Source organism: Micromys minutus, assembly GCF_963924665.1.
Source record: "Micromys minutus genome assembly, chromosome: 7".
NCBI classification, from domain to species: Eukaryota; Metazoa; Chordata; class Mammalia; order Rodentia; family Muridae; genus Micromys; species Micromys minutus.
Genome location: NC_137976.1, coordinates 56,465,680 through 56,485,333, shown reverse-complemented (window position 1 = coordinate 56,485,333; position 19,654 = coordinate 56,465,680). Strand labels below are relative to the sequence as shown.

The window sequence follows — 19,654 nt, the reverse complement described above, 5'->3', positions numbered from 1 at the left end:
AAGACCCCACACTGCTCTTCATGGGACCCAGTCTTGGTTTCCAGCATCCACATGGTGGCCCACAACCATCCAGAACTCCAGTTTCAGAGATTCTGACACCCTCTTCAGGCATCTGTGAACACTTGGCATGCATACTGTGTACAAATAAATGCAGGCAAAATAGAAATAAACAAATCTTTTCAAACCAAGACCACCAGCAAGCACTCTTAATTACTGAGACATCTTTCCAATTCTTACCACAATTTTTTTTCATTCAGGCATTATGTTATAATTTTTTTTTCTGATAATAGGATCTAGTAGCACTATAGATTTATGGCCTATCTGTATGAAGAAAGCTACATTTACTAGCTAACTCAGGTAGAGATAATGTTCCTAGAACAAGAAACCTGATGATAAGAAGAATGTAAAAGAATGATAAGACATGGTCTTTGTCATTAGGGAAATTAACACCACATGCTCAGGATCTTCTGTGCCTCAGTGGCTCCTTTTAAGTGCCTGTAAACAAGCATCCTGGTGATTATAGGTAGTACTGTTCTAGAGTAGGTTTGCAACAACAAAGTCCTAATTTACAAAGAACTGAATTTTCTTGTCTACTTATTGCATATAATATAGTAGATTATATTTGTTAAACTCTTGGAATATCTCCAATGATTGGCCCCATTTTATTATCTTGATAACTATTAACAAAGTTATTATCAAACTTTGATCCTAGGCTCAGAGAAATTAAGGATATTTGTATAGAAACCGAAGAAGTAGATAGCAATCCAAGTGACTGAGTGAAGGTGTCACACTGCTGAAGACCTGGTTGGAGCTGCTGGTGTGGAACTGCTCACTAAGGAGCTGTCAGCAAGCTGGCAGTGTGCACAGTAGACATGGCTTACAACAAGGTCCCACCGAGGTGGCTGAACTGTCCAAGGTGTGGCCAGCAGGTGGCAGGAAGATTCTTACCTCTGAAGACAATGCTGGGGCCAAGGTATGATGATCAAATTGCGGGAGAAAACCGGTTCCACCCCAGAATGTTCACAGATTACCTAAGGAGTGTGAAGATTAAAATGAGCTTGTTGGTGGATCTGACAAATACTTCAAGGTTCTATGACAGAAATGACATAGAAAAAGAAGGAATCAAGTATATCAAACTTTGGTGTAAAGGACATGGTAAATACCCCACTACTAAGAATACTAAGACATTCATTCAGCTGTGTGAGAGGTTTAATGAAAGAAGCCCATCTGAACTTATAGGTGTTCACTGTACCCATGGTTTCAACCGTACTGGTTTCCTTATATGTGCGTTCTTGGTGGAGAAAATGAAATGGAGCATTGAAGCAGCCATTGCTTCATTTGCCCAAGCCAGACCACCAGGAATCTACAAGGGTGATTATTTGAAGGAACTTTTTCATCGCTACGGACATGTAAGAGAAGCACCACCACCACCTGTATTACCAGATTGGTGTTTTGAGGATGATGATGAAGATGAGATGAATATGAAAAAAAAGACTCAGAACCAGGGTCAAGTGCTTCCTTTGGTAAAAGGAGAAAAGAACTGTTAAAACTGGGAGCTATTTTCTTGGAAGGCATAACTGTGAAAGGCATAACTCAAGTAACAACTCAACCAAAGTAAGGAGAGGTACAGCAGAAATGTCGACAGTTCTGTGGCTGGGGAGGGTCTGGGTTCCCTGGATCACAACCTATCTCCATGGACAAGCAAAACATTAGACTTCTAGAGAAGAAGCCATATAAAGTCAGCTGGAAAGCAGACAGTACTCATTACATGATGTTGATTGATGGCATCAATGAAGTCTTTATGATGGACAGAGATAATTCAGTTTTTCATGTATCAAATCTGGAGTTTCCATTTCACAAAGATCTGCAGATGCATTTATCAAATACCCTTTTGGATGGGGAAATGATCATTGGTAAAGTAAATGGACAGGCCATTCCAAGATATTTGATATATGACATCATTAAGTTCAATGCACAACCAGTTGGAGATTGTAATTTTAATATTCGGCTCCAGTGTATTGAACATGAGATTATAAGCCCACAACATGAAAAAAAGAAGGCTGGGCTTATTGACAAAACACAGGAACCGTTTAGTGTCAGGCCTAAACAATTTTTTGACATCAGTATTTCAAGAAAGCTTCTAGAAGGAAATTTTGCCAAAGAAGTCAGCCATGAAATGGATGGACTTATTTTTCAACCTATTGGAAAATACAGATCTGGTCAATGTGATGACATTTTGAAGTGGAAACCTCCCAATCTAAACTCTATGGATTTTCGACTTAAGATAATGAGACTGGGAGAAGAGGTGCTTTCATCGGATGTTGGCCTTCTCTACGTTGGAGGTTATGAAAGACCCTTTGCACAAATCAAGGTGACAAAAGAACTAAAACAGTACAATGACAAAATCATAGAATGCAAGTTTGAGGACAACAGGTGGGTCTTCATGAGACAGAGAATAGACGAGAGTTTCCCAAATGACTACAACACAGCCATGGCTGTGTGCAATAGCATCTCCAACCCTGTCGCCAAGAAGATGCTGTCTGAGCTCGTTTACAGATGTGCAGTAGCTGCCCAAGGACAGAAGAGAAAATATTCCCTGGACCGGGACATGGACCCCACCCCCACTGCCCAAAAGATGGCACTGGCCAACCTAGTCCCTGCCTCTGACCTCATGCTCAAGAGGAAAGAAGAATGTGAACACATTGTCCTCCGAGAGGCTCCAACTACAGCTGACTCAGACAGATTCAGACACCCACAGCCAAACAGTGGATGAAGCTTAAGAATTCTTACAGAAGAATAGCAGAAAAGATTGTGGCCTGGAAGGAAACTCCACAGGAAGACCAACAGTCAACTCATCTAGACCCTTGGGGCTCTCAAGTCTCAACTACCAACCAAAGAAGATACATGGCTGGATCTAGGCCTCCCCTCTCATATGTAGATGTGCAGCTCAGTCTTCATGCAAGTTCTGAACAACTGGAGCAGGGCTGTTTCAAAAGCTGTTGCCTGTACATGGGATATGTTCTTCTAGCTTGGATTCCTGGTCTGACCTCAGTGGGAGAGGAAGCACCTAGACCTGAAGTACCAGGGTGGGAGATACACAGGAGGCTCCCACCAGCCCAGAGGGGAAGGGGGAAGGACTGTGGGAGGAGGTGGCCAAGAGGGGGTCAGTGATTGGGATGTAAAGTAAATAAGTAAAAAAATAAATAAAATCAGATTTAATAAAAAAGAAATCCAAGAGTCTGTTACTCTAAAGCCTATGTTCTTGACAGTAAGAAAACAAGGTGGACCATCTGAACAGAGCAAGAATGATTTTTTTACCTTTAGTTCAGATTAAGGGTCTGCTACCCTAGGATAGCATCTGAGCTGAAGGTATCAGGTGTGTTAAAGGTGGGTTGAGCTAACTCTTTGTGTCTGAGTTCAGCTTAGGAAACTAGCTACTCCCCCTTACTCTGGCTACATACACATTGCAACCTAAGGCTATGCACAGGTTTCACAGTTCCTCAGAAACCACAGAAGACCTAATGTGCCCTCCTCTGTTGCCGCGCCAAATCTTTCTGTCATCCCCAAACCTCTCCATAATCTTTGGAAAAAAATTAAAAAGGTTAATAAGACAGAACAAAAATTGTGTTTGACTTTTTAGCAAGTGTATTTGGTACAAAAAAAAAAAAAAAAAAAGGAAGGTGGTTCTTCTAGTCACAGGTTGCAGTCACATGAAAGATTTCTGTGACCTGAATGGGTATGAAGACACCTCTCTCTTTACCAGCAAGAAACAAAGAAACTCTGTGGCAATATATATTTAGAAGGAGGATTTATTAAAATAACTTTCAGGCTGTGATCCAGCTAGTTCAACAATGGCTGTTTATCAGTGGAAGGTCCTAATCCCCAGTATGTTACTCAGTCTGAGGCTGGTTGTCTCAGCTGGTCTTTAGTCTATGCCAGAATCCTGAGAAAGTAGACTTTAATAAACTTGCCTGCAAAACCAAGAGCAAGCAGGCAAAGAGGGCAAACTTCCTTCTTCCGTGTCCGTATATAAACTGCCACTGGAAGGTGTGGTCCAGGTTAATGGTGTATCTTCCCACCTCAAAAGATCCTCCTTAAAAGTGGGTCTTCCTAGTTCAAATGACTTAATTAAGGGGGAAAAGGCCCTTACTGGCATACCCAGCTGCTCGGGTTTTAGATAATTCCAAAATGTACCCAAGTTGACAACCAAGAACAGCCATCACACAGTGTTCTGGCATCCAAGTTCTCCTTGTAGCTGGAGCAATACAAAATAAACCTTCCATAAACACAGGAAGATCTCTGGACAGGAGGAAGATGGGAGTTGGGGGCTGCTCAGGAATCTTGGGATTAGTGTATGATGGTAAGTTCCCTAGAGTTTCCCTTTTGTGTCCTCCATATATCACACTGGATGGTAGTTGCAGTGTTCCTTACAACTGGAAACCACCAACACAAGCGGCCACTAAAGTTTTCCACGTGTATCCTGTTTCTCTTTGCATTTATTCTCAGGCACACTGATGTTACAAAGAAGAAATAGCTTCACCCTTTCAGAGTTTATTTCGAGGGTTTGTCAGGTGACTGTAGAGCAGTTCATCTGTGACTAGAAAATCCCCACTACTTGTTACTCTAACATGCTACCCAGCACCTATGAATAGTTTCAAATCTAGCTAGTAAGAAATAACACTGCTCTTTGCCTAGTGTGAGTCCGGGACTCAATGTCCTTGCATGCTTTTAAATAATTCTTTTCCTGTGTTGGGTGGTTTCCTCACATGCATACAGCTGGTATCCTTTAGAACACTCAGCTGGGACCTCATGAAGATCTCTGGGATGCTGGCTGTCATTACAAAGCTTCCTTCATGCTGGTGCTCCGGCCTGTGAATTGCAGCTGCTCTGGTCCTTGTGAACTTATTTCAGTGCATCCAGTGGGTGAATTAAGTTCTGCCTCCTTATCTCTGTAAAGGTAGTAAACCCAAGAAGTTGTATGACTTGTTTCTTTCACTCCCCATCTCAGGGATTACCAACCATGTTGTCAGGAAACTAGTGTCTATTTTTAGATTTTGCGTGGTTGGTTTGTTTGAGGTGAGATGGTAAATCCAACTTCTGCTTTTTTATCTAGGCCAGGAGCCAAAGACTCTGCTTACATTTGGAAATGTGTGGAAATGTGTTCTGAAAGCTGATATGTATATATTAATGACTCTGCAATAGGAGTGTTGGCTATTAAAGCTATTTCAAAATAAACAGAAAAAAAAAAAAACTTAGAACTAGACAATAGAAAATGTGTGAAAGGGGCTTGTGGAAAATTGTGAAGCTCTATATTGTAAGGTACCATACGCAAATAATTTTGCCCTGTTTTCTGAGTAAAGATATTCACCATAATAATGTTGGTTTTTTTCCCAATTTTATTGGATATTCCCTGTATTTACATTTCAGATGCTATACCCTTCCCTCACTCACTACCCTCTCTCCTCCCCCTCAACTTGCTTCCATGAAGATGCTCCCTCTCCCAGTCACCCTCTTCACCTCAGTGCCTTGGCTTTTTGATGATATTGTTCTTCCCCAAGGTTACAAACCTTTCAGCTCTTTCAGTCCTTTCTCTAGCTCTTTCATTGGGGTCCCCATGTTCGGTCTGATGTTTAGCTGCAAGCATCCTCATCTGTATCTATATGACTCTGGTTGAGCCTCTGAGGAGACATCCATATCTGGTTCCTGCCAGTAAACACTTCTTGGCATCAGTAATAGTGTTTGGGTTTGGTGGTTGAATATGGGGTGGTTCTCCAGGTGAGGTAGTCTCTGTAGATCTCCCTTCAATCCCTGCTCCTATATTTGACCTTGTATTTCCTCCCGTTTTGTTTTCCCTTCTAAAAAGGACTGAGGCACCCACATTCTAGTTTTTCTTCTTTTCGAGCTTCATAAGTTCTGTGGATCATTTCTTAAGTAGTCTGAGCTTTTGGGAAGGGGTAGTATCTGCTTATAAGTGAGCACATACCATGAGTGTTCTTTTGTGACTGGGTTATATCACTCAGGATGATAGCTTCAAGTTCCATCCATTTGCCTAGGAATTTCATGAACTCATTTTTAATAGCTGGGTAGTATTCCATTGTGTATATGTACCACAATTTGTGTGCCTATTCCTCTGTATTCTTTGCAGTTTCTGGCTATTATAAATAAGGCTGCTATGAACATTGTTGATTATGTGTCCTTGTTAGATGTTGGAGCTACTTTTGGGTAGCCCAGGAGTGCAATAACTGGGTCTTCAGGTAGTACTATGTCCAATTTTCTGAAGAACTGCCAGACTGATTTCCAAAGTGGTTGTACCAGTTTATAATCCCACCAACAGTGGAGGAGTGTTCCTCTTTCTCCACATCCTCACAAGCATCTGCTGTCACCTGAATTTTTGATCTTAGCCATTCTGACAGGAGTGAGTGGAATCTTGTTGTTTTGATTTGCATTTCTGATGACTAGAAGTGTTTAGCATTTCTTTAGGTGTTTTTCAGCCATTCAGTATTCCTCAGTTGAGAAGTCTCTGTGTAGCTTTGTACTCCATTTTTAATAGGATTATTTGATTCTCTGGAGCCTAACTTTTTGAGTTCTTTGTATATATTGGATATTAGCCCTCTATCAGGTGTAGGATTGGTAAAGATCTTTCCCCAATCTGTTGGTTGCCATTTTGTCCTTTTGACAGTGTCCTTGGCCTTACAAAACTTTGCAATTTCATGAGGTCCCATTTGTCGATTCTTGATCTAAGAGCATAAACCATTGGTGTTCTGTTCAGGACATTTTTCCTGGTGCCTATGTGTTCTAAGCTCTTCCTCACTTTCTGTTCTATTAGTTTCAGTATACCTGGTTCTTTGTGAAGATCTTTAATCCATGTGGACTTGAGCTTTGTACAAGGAGATAAGAAGGGATCTATTTGCATTCTTCTGCATGCTAACTGCCAGTTGAACAAGCACCATTTGTTGAAGAGATTGTTTTTTTCCCATTGAATGTTTTTAGCTCCTTTGTCAGAGATCAAGTGACCATGGGTGTGTGGGTTCATTTCTATTCCATTGGTCTACCTGCCTGTCCCTGTACCAATACCAGGCAGTTTTTATTACAATTGATCTGTAATACAGCTTGAGGTGAGGTACGGTGATTCCCCCAGAAGTCTTTTTTTTTTTTTTTCTTTTTTTATTGTTGAGAACATTTTTTGCTATCCTGGGTTTTTTATTATTCCAAATGAGTTTGCAAATTTCTCTTCCTAACTCTATGAAGAATTGAGTTAGAATTTTGATGGGGATTGCATTGAATTTGTAGATTGCCTTAGGCAAAATGGCCATTTTTTACAATGTTGATCCTTCCAATCCATGAGCCTGGGAGATCATTCCAACTTCTGAGGTCTTCTTCAATTTCTTTCTTCACAGACTTGAAGTTCTTGTCATACAGATCCTTCACTTGCTTGGTTAGAGTCACACCAAGGTATTTTATATTCTATGTGACTATTGTGAAGGGTGTTGATTCTCTAATTTCTTTCTCAGCCTGTTTGACCTTTGAGTAGAGGAAGGCTACTGATTTGTTTGAGTTAATTTTATATCCAGTCACTTTGCTGAAGGTGTTTATTAGCTGTAAAAGTTCCCTAGTCGAATTTTTGGCATCACTTAAGTATACTATTATATCATCTTTCTTTCTTGACTTCTTTCTTTCCAATTTGTATCCCTTTGATCTATCTGATTGCTCTGGCTAGTACTTCCAGTACTATATTGTATAGGTAGGGAGAGAAAGGGCAGCATTGTATAGTACCTGATTTTCGTGGGATTGCTTCAAGTTTTTCACCATTTAATTTGATGTTGGCTACTGGTTTGATGTATATTGATTTTACTATATTTAAGTATGAAACTTGAATACCTGACCTTTCCAAGATTTTTAACATGAAGGGGTGTTGAATTTTGTCAAATGCTTTTTCAGCATCTAGAGAGATAATCATGTAATTTTTTTTCTTTGAGTTTGTTTATCTAGTGGATGACATTGATGGATTTCCGTATATTGAACCACCCATACATCCCTGGGATGAAGCCTACTTGATCATGGTGAATGATCATTTTGATGTGTTCTTGGATTTGGTTTGCAAAATTTTATCGAGTATTTTTGCATCAATGTTCATGAGGGAAATTGGTCTAAAGTTCTTGTTCTTTGTAGGGTCTTTGTTTAGTTTAGCAATGTAATTGTAGCTTAGAAAAATTAGTTGTGTAATATTCCCTGTTTCTACTTTGTGGAATAGTTTGGAGAGTATTGGTATTAGGTCTTCTATGAAGGTCTGATAGAATTCTGCACTAAACCTATCGATTCCTGGGCTTTTTTTTTTTGGTTGGAATGTTTTTAATGACTGCTACTTCTTTAGGGGTTATGGGACTATGTACATAGTTTATCTGATCCTGATTTAACTTTGGTAGCTGGTATCTGTCTAGAAAATTGTTCATTTCCTCTAGATTTTCTAGTTCTGTTGAGTAGTAGGATCTGCTTTTATAGAGGATATTTTACCTCATAACCAAAGCAATTGTGATAAATAAGTTAATTTCAATAAATAAGATGCTAACAAATTGTCTTGGACCTTGCAGAATCCTTCTGTTGAGAATGGTTGTTAAAGTCAGCTTGCCTCCTCCACCACACACAACAGCTCCATCAGCTGAAGCATTTTCTTTTGCTTCTCTGTTATAGTCAACAGATCCCCTGTCTCAGAACCCTGGCAACCAATGATGTGTTTCTCAGCCTTATAGTTCTGCCTTTTCCAGCAGTCAGAGGAATAAGCAGCATGTACCCTTTGGATATGGCTTCTTTTGCTTAGCGGAGTACGTCTACCATTCATCTATCAGGTATAGATACAGGTCTCTCTATGAAAACCAGTTCAGTTTCTTGTTTCTTCTTTCTTCTTCTTCCTCTTCCTCTCCTTCTCTCCTCCTCCTTCCGTTCCATTGTGTGAGAGTTTCACAGTTCATCTGTTCAACTGATGTAGGACAGCTCTAGGTCTTCTAGCTTGAGGAAAATAAAACAAAAGTTGCTACAAAAATTTATACACAGGTTTTACTTTGAACACTGGTTTCCTTGTTCCTTGAAAAAACTAGACAATTTATGAGTTATGTTAATTTATGCATATAAATCTGATTAACTTATTTATAAAGTTCAACTTTATAAGAAACTGCTGTACTGTTTTTAAAAATGGCTGCATGGTTTTGCACTTGCACAGGCAATGAAGGAGCATTCTTGTGGCTCTTTGCCCTCTCAGAAACTGACATTGAATTTTTAGTTTTGTCTATTAAATGCTTTAATAGATGTGCTGTGCTCTCTAACTATGTGATCAAGACACCATTTAGCTAATTTGCCCATTTTTCAGTTGTATGCACTGTTTACATTGAAGAGAGTAACAAGAAAGCCACAGAGGGATGTGTTGACTATGCATGTATTTAAAATATAAAGTCAAATAATATATTGTTTTGCATGCAAATACCTTATTGTGGTTTTAAGTTTCCATTTGTCCTAGTGGCTAATAATATTGTCTTTGTTGTGTGCGTATTTTCCATCTGTATGTTCTGTTTTAGAAATGTTTCTTCATTTCTTCCTTATTTCTAGTTCATTTACTGTATCAGTGTCAAGTTTAGAGGGTTCTTAATATATCATAAGTACCAGCTCTTTACTGGAAATGTAGTTTGCAATTTTTGTTTTGTTGTTTGGCTTGTCTGAATTTTGTCTCTTAATAAACTTCTTATGAGTTTTCCCAAAAAAACTTTTGATGAAGTTTAATTTTATAAATCATGCATATCAACTTTAAAAACTCTTGGACTAAGCCTGTATCCTGAATATTTTCCTCTAATAATTTTTTCACAAAATTGATTTGTTTATTAATTATATATAAACCTATGAATTCTGAGTTAAATTCTGTACCAAGCATAAATTTAAAGGAATCTTTGTTCTTGAGCCTGATTTTTTTGGTCATTTTGGAGAAGGATTGTATATTTGTTACATGTCTACTGAACTCTTTGTTTGTCTGTCAAACTTCAATGAGATAATACAAAACTGGAGAATGTTAGCAAACAAACTAAGAAACTCTATAGGTGAAATCTAATGGTGAGCCCTTGGCTTCAGCCTCTTAGCCTAAAGAGGCTTTTAATGTCTATTTGAGGGGCTGCAGAAATGGCTCTGTGGCTAAGAGCACTGACTGCTATTCTGATATTCTGACCCAAGTTTGACTCCCTGCACTCACATGGTAGCTCACAACAGCTTATAATCCCATTTCCAGGGGATCCTCTGGCTTCTAACAGTACCAGAAACACCTGTGGTATGAAGACCTATATGCAGGCATAACTCCTATATGTATTAAATTCAATGTAAAAATCTGAGATTTCTGAGCAAAGGCACCAGAAGAGCAGGCATTAACTTTGAATTTATTCTGTCTTCTATCAATATCATGCTATAATTATCCAAATTAAATTGTAATTTTCTCCTCCTCTTCTGATTTGAAACCATGAAAAACTAAAAATTGCCCACTGAATGTAAGTGTTGCAGCTCCAAGGGGAAAGGTTTTCCCAAGGAGAAATTTGCAGCTCTGAGGGGAAAGATTTCCCCAAGTGGGGAGTTGCAGCTCTGAGGGGAAAGGTATTGCAAACTTCACACAAGAGCTTTATTGAGAAAGACACAGATTAGCTGTCTCTGCTCAGACAAGATGCAGTAGTAAAGTGAACAGGAGGCAGTCTTACACACCATTTCTGAACTGCGGTAGGGGGTGGGGGTATCGGATGGGATGGGCGTTGGTGAGATTCTAAGTCAAGCCTAGGATTGGTGAAATTTCAAGCTCCAGGATTGGAGGGGTTTAGTGAGTTTCAAACCCAGAAGTGGGCTTGGACCTTTTACCCTACATAGAATCCCTGAAAGCCAAAGTATTTGCCTGCCTTCTGTTGTTTGTGTTAGTGTTTTATTTTGGGGGTGTATGTTTTTAAGACAAAGTTTATTATGTAGACCAAACTGAACTAGAACTCACAGAAATCTACCTGCCTCTGCCTTCCAAGTGCTGGGATTAAAGGTGTGCACCCTAACACCCAGCCTTGTGCTAGTGTTTGATTCTATAAGTGTCTCTTAGTAAGTAGCTGTGTTACTAGAACCAACTAGAGACATATGTTTGAAATGATTTACTACTCACTTCTAGGACGAGACATATTCTCAGGACTGGTTCAGTAAAATACAGGACAATCTACCAGTGTGGCTGTACATTTCTTTGGTTTTCCCTGTTCCTCTCAAAGCAGAGGATAAATTTGTCAAGCCTCCGAGACATCACCTGACAGGAATAACAGAGGATGGTTGCTAAGGCCAACTTTAGGTCACCCTCAGCCTGGATGTTAGCACCAGAGGACTGTTTAACAAGCTTTCCTGTTTAGCCCTCACTGGTCATATATTCGCCTTCCCACGATGTTCTGTTTTCAGAGAAGTCCCTTTCTTGTTACAGTTTTGTTGACAAAGGGGACACTGGGTAAACATGAATCACAGTTACCTCTGAGATCCGCCCATTTCTTTGGTATCAGCATGCAGACCTAAGTCATGTTTGACTTCCGTCTTTGTGTTATTACTTAAAAGCAAACGGTTACTCAAAGAAACCATTTAGACAAGTTGAACTTGTTAGAGTTTAACTGAGCAAGGAACAATTCACAAACTGGGCAGCTCTCAGAATGAGAAACTCCAGAGAATTGAGTTCAATGTGTGGGCAGGTGGCATTTATGGCTAGAATAGGGAAAGTGAGGTTCAAAGAAGTGGCATGTGGTTCTGTTTGCATGTGGTTTAATCAATTGGCTGACTGTGATTTGTGAAGTTTGGCCAAGAGTAGTCAGCAATTGGTCACATAAGTATAGCTCTAAATTAGGCTTTAAGTTAATTTGCATGCCAAATTAGGTTATGGTTCCTTCGAGCAGGATTCAGGTACAAAATTATCTTTAGACCAAAGTCAATTTCATACAAACTTCTACAAAAAAATAAATAAAATAAAATAAAATAAAATAAAATAAAACAGTGTCTAATGAGAAGACAAAAAATGGAAAAATTGGAAAGAAAGGAAATTTGGGAAAAAAATCTGATAAAGGGTATGTATCTAACTTGTACTATAACAATTTAAACTCACTAAGAAGAAAGCAATGACCCAGTTTAAAAATAGATAAAAGAGGTATATAGACAGTAAATTTGCCAAAGACATCCAGTCATAAGATGAGATATACATCTCACAATCAACATCATGCCATTAAGGAATTGAAAAAAAAAATACCAGCAGACATCTATAAATTCAAAACACTAAGGACACCAAATGCTGATAAGGCTTTTCCCCTTTCTACTTTCCTGTGGACTACAGGTATATATTTTTAAAAAATTGCTAACCCAAAATTGCTCCTGTTTAAAGGAAATACAGAGACAAAGAGTGGAGCAGAAACTGAAGGAAACTTTGTTTCCTTCATCCAGAGACTGCCCCACTTGAGGATCCATCCCATATGCAGACACTAAACCCAGACACTATTGCTGATGCCAAGAAGTGCTTTCTGACAGGAGGCTGATGTAGCTGTACTGAGAGGCTCTGCAAGAGCCTGACCAATAAAGATGTGGATGTTCAAAGCCAACCATCAGACTGAACATGGGGACCCAATGGAGGAATTAAGGAAAGGACTGAAGGAGCTGAAGGGGTTTGCAACCCCATAGGAAGAACAATATCAACCAACCACATGCTCCAGAGCTCCCAAGGACTAAACCAACAACCAGAGAGCACACAGGGCATCTGTGGCTCCAGCCACATATGTAGCAGAGATTTTGTCAGGTATCAATGGGGGAGGGAGAGGACCTTGGTCCTGTGAAGGCTTGATGGCTTAGTGTAGGGGAATGCTAGGGCTATGAGATGGGAGTGGTTGGGTGGGTAGGAAGCACCCTCCTAGAAGCAGGGGGCTGAGGGTGAGATAAGGGTTTTCTGGAAGGGAAACTGGGAAGGGGAATAATATTTGAAATGTAAATAATTAAAATAACCAATTAAAATAATTTTATTTTGATGTTTCCAGTACATCTCTAAATAGGTTTTTTTTTTAAAAAGATTTATTTATATTTTATGTGTATGAGTATTCACCTTCATGTTGTATGTATACCATTTACAAGCCTGGTGCCCAAGCCAGAATGGGGTATCAGATACCCTGAAACTGGAATTATACTATGAGCTGCCATGTAAGTACTGGAACCTGAACCCAGACCCTCTGCAAGAGCAGCAAGTGCTCTTACCACTGGGCCATCTCATCAGCCCCTTAGTCTAGTTTGTCAGGAGTTGTTGTAGGTATTGAGTTCTATACATCATTATGATTGTTGTCATATAGAATCTGGAGATGTAATATAAAAATATCTCTCTTATGTTCCAAAAAACTGGAACTTTTACTGAACCTCATAGCCAGAGTTAATAAAACACCTGAACTCACTTAAGACTTAAGATTGCTAGCCTACTGTGTACTCAAACTATTTGTCTGGCCTGCCTATAAGACAACAATGTAACAACCAGTCTTACTTGGCTCTGATTTACTTATTTGCCCATAAAACCAATTTTAACATCCTAAGCTACAATCTTCAGTTTTCAATTAGCAACAATCACGCCTCAGATAAACTTCCTTGGCTACAATACTGCCACTGTGCAAAGCTAGCTACCATCTTAAACTATGTGGTCTTCCATGCCCCTGCCCTGGATAACGCCTGTATCATTTTCTGAAAACAGAGAATATAGAAGTTGAAAGTAATTTCTTAATATCTACTATAAAGATTGGAAGAAATATTTATGGATATTGGTTGATAGATAATGATGCTTGTTTTTCTGGGTCAGTTGGAATCAGTCGGAGACAGTGACTTAAACCCTTGTAAAAAAACTGCTAAAGTTTTTTGCCAAATGTGATGCTTTCTATGTTGTTCAGTTCATTTTGTGAGGGAGACACAGACATCACTCACATACACAGACACACAACAGACAGACACTACTTATACACACAGCTATTATACAATAGACAGACACACAGAGGGACAGACACACAGAGACAGGGACAAACATTCCTAAGATAGCCTTCAGGCAGACACAGATTCAGATGCAGGTGACAGACAGAGGATGGGAGGCACATCATGAAGGAGAGAATGCAAATCTGGCCTTCCCCTTGGTTAAACTCCAATGGGAATCCAAAGGGATCTTATTTATTTTCTTAGTTGACACTTGATGCCCTGTTGGTAACTTGGAATTACTCATTAATTCATTTTAATTAATGAGTAGAATATATAAATTTTAGTTTAAAAAATGGAATGGAATGTTACTGTACCATTAGAAATTGATGACAGCTCATGAAACTTCAGTGGAAAGACCTGGATTATCCCATAATCAAGAGAATTATGACCCGGTGTAAAGATCAAGACATTTTAGGTCATTGCAATTTATTTTCCTATTAGAGATGCTATGAGGTTTGAAGATGGATGGGGTACTAGGCATTTTGCATAGGAAGGCTACGCACTAATCGAGTATAGCACCCCTCTTGGCTCATTAAGTTGCTGTTTTATGGGCACACCCAGATAATACTTAACTGTAGAAGGCTCTGGACTGTCAGGGTAGTGAGGAAACATCTGGGGCTTTGGGAAATGACTGTTTACTAATGGGAGCAGAAGAAATCCAGAAGTTGTCATAGCAGACATGATCGTCCAGGCCTTAAGACTAAGAACTGTTATCAGAGGTAAAGTGTTTAGCATGAATCCCAGATCTCAGCAAGCGCCCAGTTAGTCTCTTAGACTGTGTCTGCTCCATCTTCCTCCTGCTTCCTCATCCTCCTTCCTTGCACATTGCTCCTTACTCCCCCAGTTCTCTTTCTTTTTAGTGTATTGTATCATCCCAAAGCAAATGTCTCCCATATTGAATACATAGCTTTTTATCTATCTAATTTTTTAATCACTGATGAGACTACACTCCAGTTTCCCAAATTTGTTTACGTATTCTGATATATCGGTGCCTATTTTTTATGTTCTAGGCCAAAAAGGATTATTAAACTACTCTATTTTATAAGTCTAAACAATTGAGTAAGTATATTTGAACAACTTGATAGCCACATGGAAAAAATACACATAAACTGAAAGGCAAAGTAGTATTTTCATTTAGTTCTTAAATAACAACAGTTAGTTACTATGAGATGCCTGTATTTGTTGAGTGTGGAACGTATTTTCTACCTCTAGAATCAGGTCAGACATGCCATCTTTGTTTTCTATTCTGCATAATTTTTGTCTTGTCTTAAAAAAGAAAACTCATGGCAAGCAACAAAACAACAGTTCTGTAATGATAAGTTGCTGATGGGGATATATCGTCTTACTCAGTGTTGAAACTCTGACCTCTCTTGAGATAGTGCTTTATATAATGTCCAAGTGATTTTGTTGCTTTTGATAATTCAAAATGCACCTGGTCCTATGACTTTGTCACAGTGCCCTCTTGGTATCTTGATACACATTTTGGAGAAATACTGAATGAATTAACAAAATTACTGATAGCTGGACTCAGTTATAGACTAAAATGTATAGACTAAAATGTCATAGATGAAGGGACCAAAATTTATCTCACCATGTTTACTTTGGGTTTCAAAAAAACAAATAGTCACTTGGGTTCACTGCCCGTTGTGATTCACAGCCTCTGAGTTTATGCAATGGGTTCAATGTAGATTTTCAAGAGAGATAAGAACACTTCTGTACAACAATAGCCCTTACCTATGTCACACGCTAGAAGAATGTCATGTGACACAAATCAATGGCATATGAAAAAGCTCAATGTTGAGCCGTCTGCAGAGTTTGAAAGTTGGATGTTTTTAAACAATGGCTGAAATGTTCTAGAAATTCAGATATTGTTCTGGTGGAAGATAGGCATAAGACCTTTGTAACTTCTGCTGGACACGTTTTGTTTTCATAATAAAGAGAAATCCTCCTGTGTAGGAGTATTTGTCGGTCAATTTACAAACCTGCATGTGCCTTTGTATTTTTCCACTGTCTTCAATAAGTTTATTGCTCAATTTGATAAGCAGAAACACATACCACATATAGTTTATGCACATGCCATTTAAAAAGCAAAGGATGCTGACAAACACTCCAAAGTGGTACAAGAGGTGTCTAGACAACTTCAGAAAGAACAGGAAGAACTGAGGAAGTTTGGGCAAGAGCAAGAAAGATGAGAATTATAAAAACAGTGAGATTTGTAGCAAGTATTGCATAGCATTTTGGAGAAAGAAGTAGTTATTGTAGCTGAGTGGATGATGCTGGAGGATGTAGAGAAGTTAAAAATAGAAAGTTGGTCATAACCAGGATGCTGCACTTCCCTGTCCTCCATGGGGCCTTTTGTTATTTTTTTTTTTTCTGCTGAGTTTGTACAAAGTCTCAGAGTCTCTCTCAACAGAGTTCTCTATGCAACAGTTGGGACAAACATTTGAGATGGAGCAATTCAGCATTCATCATTTGGCCTAACATTCAATAACATGCTTTCGCTGTTGTTGCTTGTTCATGAATATTTTTAAAGATAGAGTTTTGAAACTCTTAATGAGCTGTAAATGTCAAGTGTTCTGCTTTGGAGGCTTTGCTGTATTGCTATACTTTATTCAATGGGAAACTGGGGGCTTGGGACATGTCTCAGTGGTTAAGCATGTTTGGTGAGCAAGCATGAGGATTTGAGTTCAAATCGCCAGAACACATGTTAAAAAGCCAACCATAGTTATATATGCCCCTGACCCTGACTGATGCTACAGCTTACTGGCCAGCAGCCTAGCTTCAGGTTTAGTGAGAAACCCTGACACAGGAGAATAAGGTAGAAAGTGATGGAAACAACACCTTCTTCTGGCCTCTATACATGCATTTTTGTACACACACACACACACACACACACACACACACACACACACACACACCAGCAAGCACAACTGCATACATATACAACACACATGCAAACAACAATACAATAAAGGAATATGCATATGCCTGTGCTTATGAGCTCACATATAAAAATCACTGCGTATCTTTCTCTGCCACTCTTTACCTTAATTCAGCATTTCTCACTGAACCTGGAGTTCTCTGTTTTGACTAGACTGGCTGCCCAGTGAGCCCCTGGAGTCTGCCATCTCACCTCTACCATGGATGTTAGAGATAGGCGCCAACACCTCCTGCTTTTATGTAGATATGGGGAATCCAGACTCAGGTCCTTGTACTTGTGCAACAAACAGTTCACCCACCAAGTCATCTTCCCAGCCCTCGTGGTCTCAAGGCCCCATGGGATTTGATCCCTAGATTTATCTAAGGGAGTCTTTGAGCGCTTGTAGGTCTTACAGTGCTGCTTATCTTTCTCATCACGCCATTGCTTGCCTAGGGATCTACTCACCAAGGTCTCACCAGTTGTGAAAGACAACTTTGAGCATAGGTATAGTGGGTTGGGTTTTTTTGCTTGTTTGTTTCTCAGCTAATTCAATGAATGGCACATAGTAGAACTCAAAAAATGAATAGCATTCTTTTAAAAACTTTATAGTAGTCTCACACAGGTATAATGGTAAAACATCAAATATTACCTTACCTGGTCTAATAAAAATGCTTTGTTTAGAAGATGGTGCTAACCTTGAAGTCCAATGACTTCAAGGATGTTGTATTTGGCTCTAGGCATCAAATAGCTTAATCTTTATTGCCATATTTCAGATAAAGGATTTCTGTTTTAGAAAAAATAAGCTATCATGGTGAAAAGAAAGGTCTGTATCTTGTAAGGAACTGGTACACAAGAGCTGAGAATGTTCTACTTGTTGATCCTGAGAGAAATTCATACTAAAAGGATACTCTCTCAAACACTCAAGTAGCCAGAAGATGAAGCCACGCTTACCCTCTTTGTGATGAAGGACAGAACCAGTGCAGTAAGAAGGGCTTTGGCTTGTTTGTTTGATTTCGGTCCCGGAGACAGCGTGCAGGGCATTGTGCACACCAAACAACTGTGTTACCACTGAGCTATGTTCACGGCTCAAGGGCAGGAAGCTTTATAGGTGAACACATTAGCCAGCACAACGGTTCTTCTGAAAGCAGGGTTCTGAAGAAACTACTACATGTTAAGATAATACAGGGACATCTCAGAAACTTTAACACAGTAATACAGTATTTAAAAGAGAATAATCACATATCCCATTTCCCAAATTTATTTGTACATAAAAACTTTTATTCACAGATCAGTGTTTTAAAACGAAATTCATCAAATAGTTGGAATTAAAGCTTCTTGAAAATGAACATCATCTAAAGGAGTCTAGACAGGTTCTCATCAATAACTGGGAAAGCAGATGGTGTTGAGACCTCTTTTATGCTTTCTGAAACCTCAGTATGAAAATACTGAAGTATATAAAGCTTGAGGAACTGGAGCAAATTCTCTTAAGAATATATTATGTTATTAATAATGTACAATCCAATATGACTATAGATGGGAACAGTGTAGTAAAAGGAATGGAAATGGGGTCTTTCATATAGGGGCTGTGAATGTTTTCTCCTAGGAACACATGACACATTCCTAATAACTCCCAAGCTGATCCATACATTGCATGTGGGATAATGTCTCAGAACTCCTTTTGTTCACACACACAACCTAAAACTCCGCCTGCTCCACTGCCCACAGATCTAAGTTTCTCATGCAGGTCCCTGTCCATTTGTTAAATAGTACAATTTAGAGCTTCAGACCCAGGATATTAGTATTATCCCTTTTTGATAAACAGGACATTTCTAAGACCAAAGGGAGGAAGGTAAACAAAAATTATAGGAAAAATAAAAAGTATATAACACGGAAGCTAAATAGAAAAAAATAAAGGAAGTTGGGTTAGAAAAACATTTTGTTATTGAAGATTTGCTGTAATAAGCAAAATAAGATGCAATCATAAGATAAAGCTGTCCGAGCAACACTGAAAAGGCTGGGTTGCAAAGCTAGAGTTAGTTTCTTAGATGTTCACTGAAGAGCACAGCCCAGGCCAGGAACAGGAGAGTTCTTTAGAGGGGCAGGCAGCGTAGGAGGATGAATAGTGCATTCCTGTGTCCCCACCACTCTGTCTTTAGTTGTGGTTTCCAGGATCTGTCAGCACTGAGAAACGGGTGTTTGGATAAGTAGATAGACCACTGTGGTAATCAGAAAGAGGTATCCTTCATGTGTAGATAAAATGCCATTCTACAGTCTGTCCTCTAAAATCATACTAAACTTCCTAGCTGACAAGCTAGCCTCTGGATTAGGTCATACTGTACATAACATGTTTGACATCCTCATGAATAGCAAAGTTTATATTACTTTGTTTATATTACTGATAAAGAAACTCGAAATACCAGTATTCTGTAATTTTGGCCCTAAACCAACACATCAACAAGTAGAGCTATAGGTTCCAAATACCTGATAAAAGGATCTGCCAAACTTAGCAGACCCATGAGACTTATCTCTTCTACTTGTTTGTACTTTCATGGGCATTTGGAGATACTGGGCCAGCTTAAGAGACATTGCCTAATGTTTACTGAGCTTATCAACAGCCTGTAGGACACAGAGTCTTGGATCCTTGTTTAAAGATATACCTGAAAACTTAGTCCTAGAATCGCCTCTGTTGTGTTAAAAAAAAAAAATGGAGGTGATCCACTC

The 19,654-nt window shown here is 39.1% G+C and overlaps 1 protein-coding gene and 1 pseudogene across 2 annotated transcripts in view; one reads left to right on the top strand and one right to left on the bottom strand.

Annotated features, from left to right (window-relative positions):
* Window positions 1-872: 872 nt before the first annotated feature.
* LOC308422340 (mRNA-capping enzyme-like) lies at window positions 873-2,654 on the top strand (annotated as a pseudogene). Its single transcript has one exon. The product of its transcript is annotated as an mRNA-capping enzyme-like (transcript).
* An 836-nt stretch (window positions 2,655-3,490) lies between these two features.
* SLC15A2 (solute carrier family 15 member 2) overlaps window positions 3,491-19,654 on the bottom strand; it is a gene marked incomplete at its 3' end in the record, with an annotated part of 43,731 nt that continues 27,567 nt past the window's right edge. Inside the window, exon 22 of the mRNA XM_080919516.1 lies at window positions 3,491-3,580. Within this exon, the coding sequence (XP_080775642.1) occupies window positions 3,491-3,580 (90 nt within the window). The remainder of the gene's footprint in view (window positions 3,581-19,654) is intronic.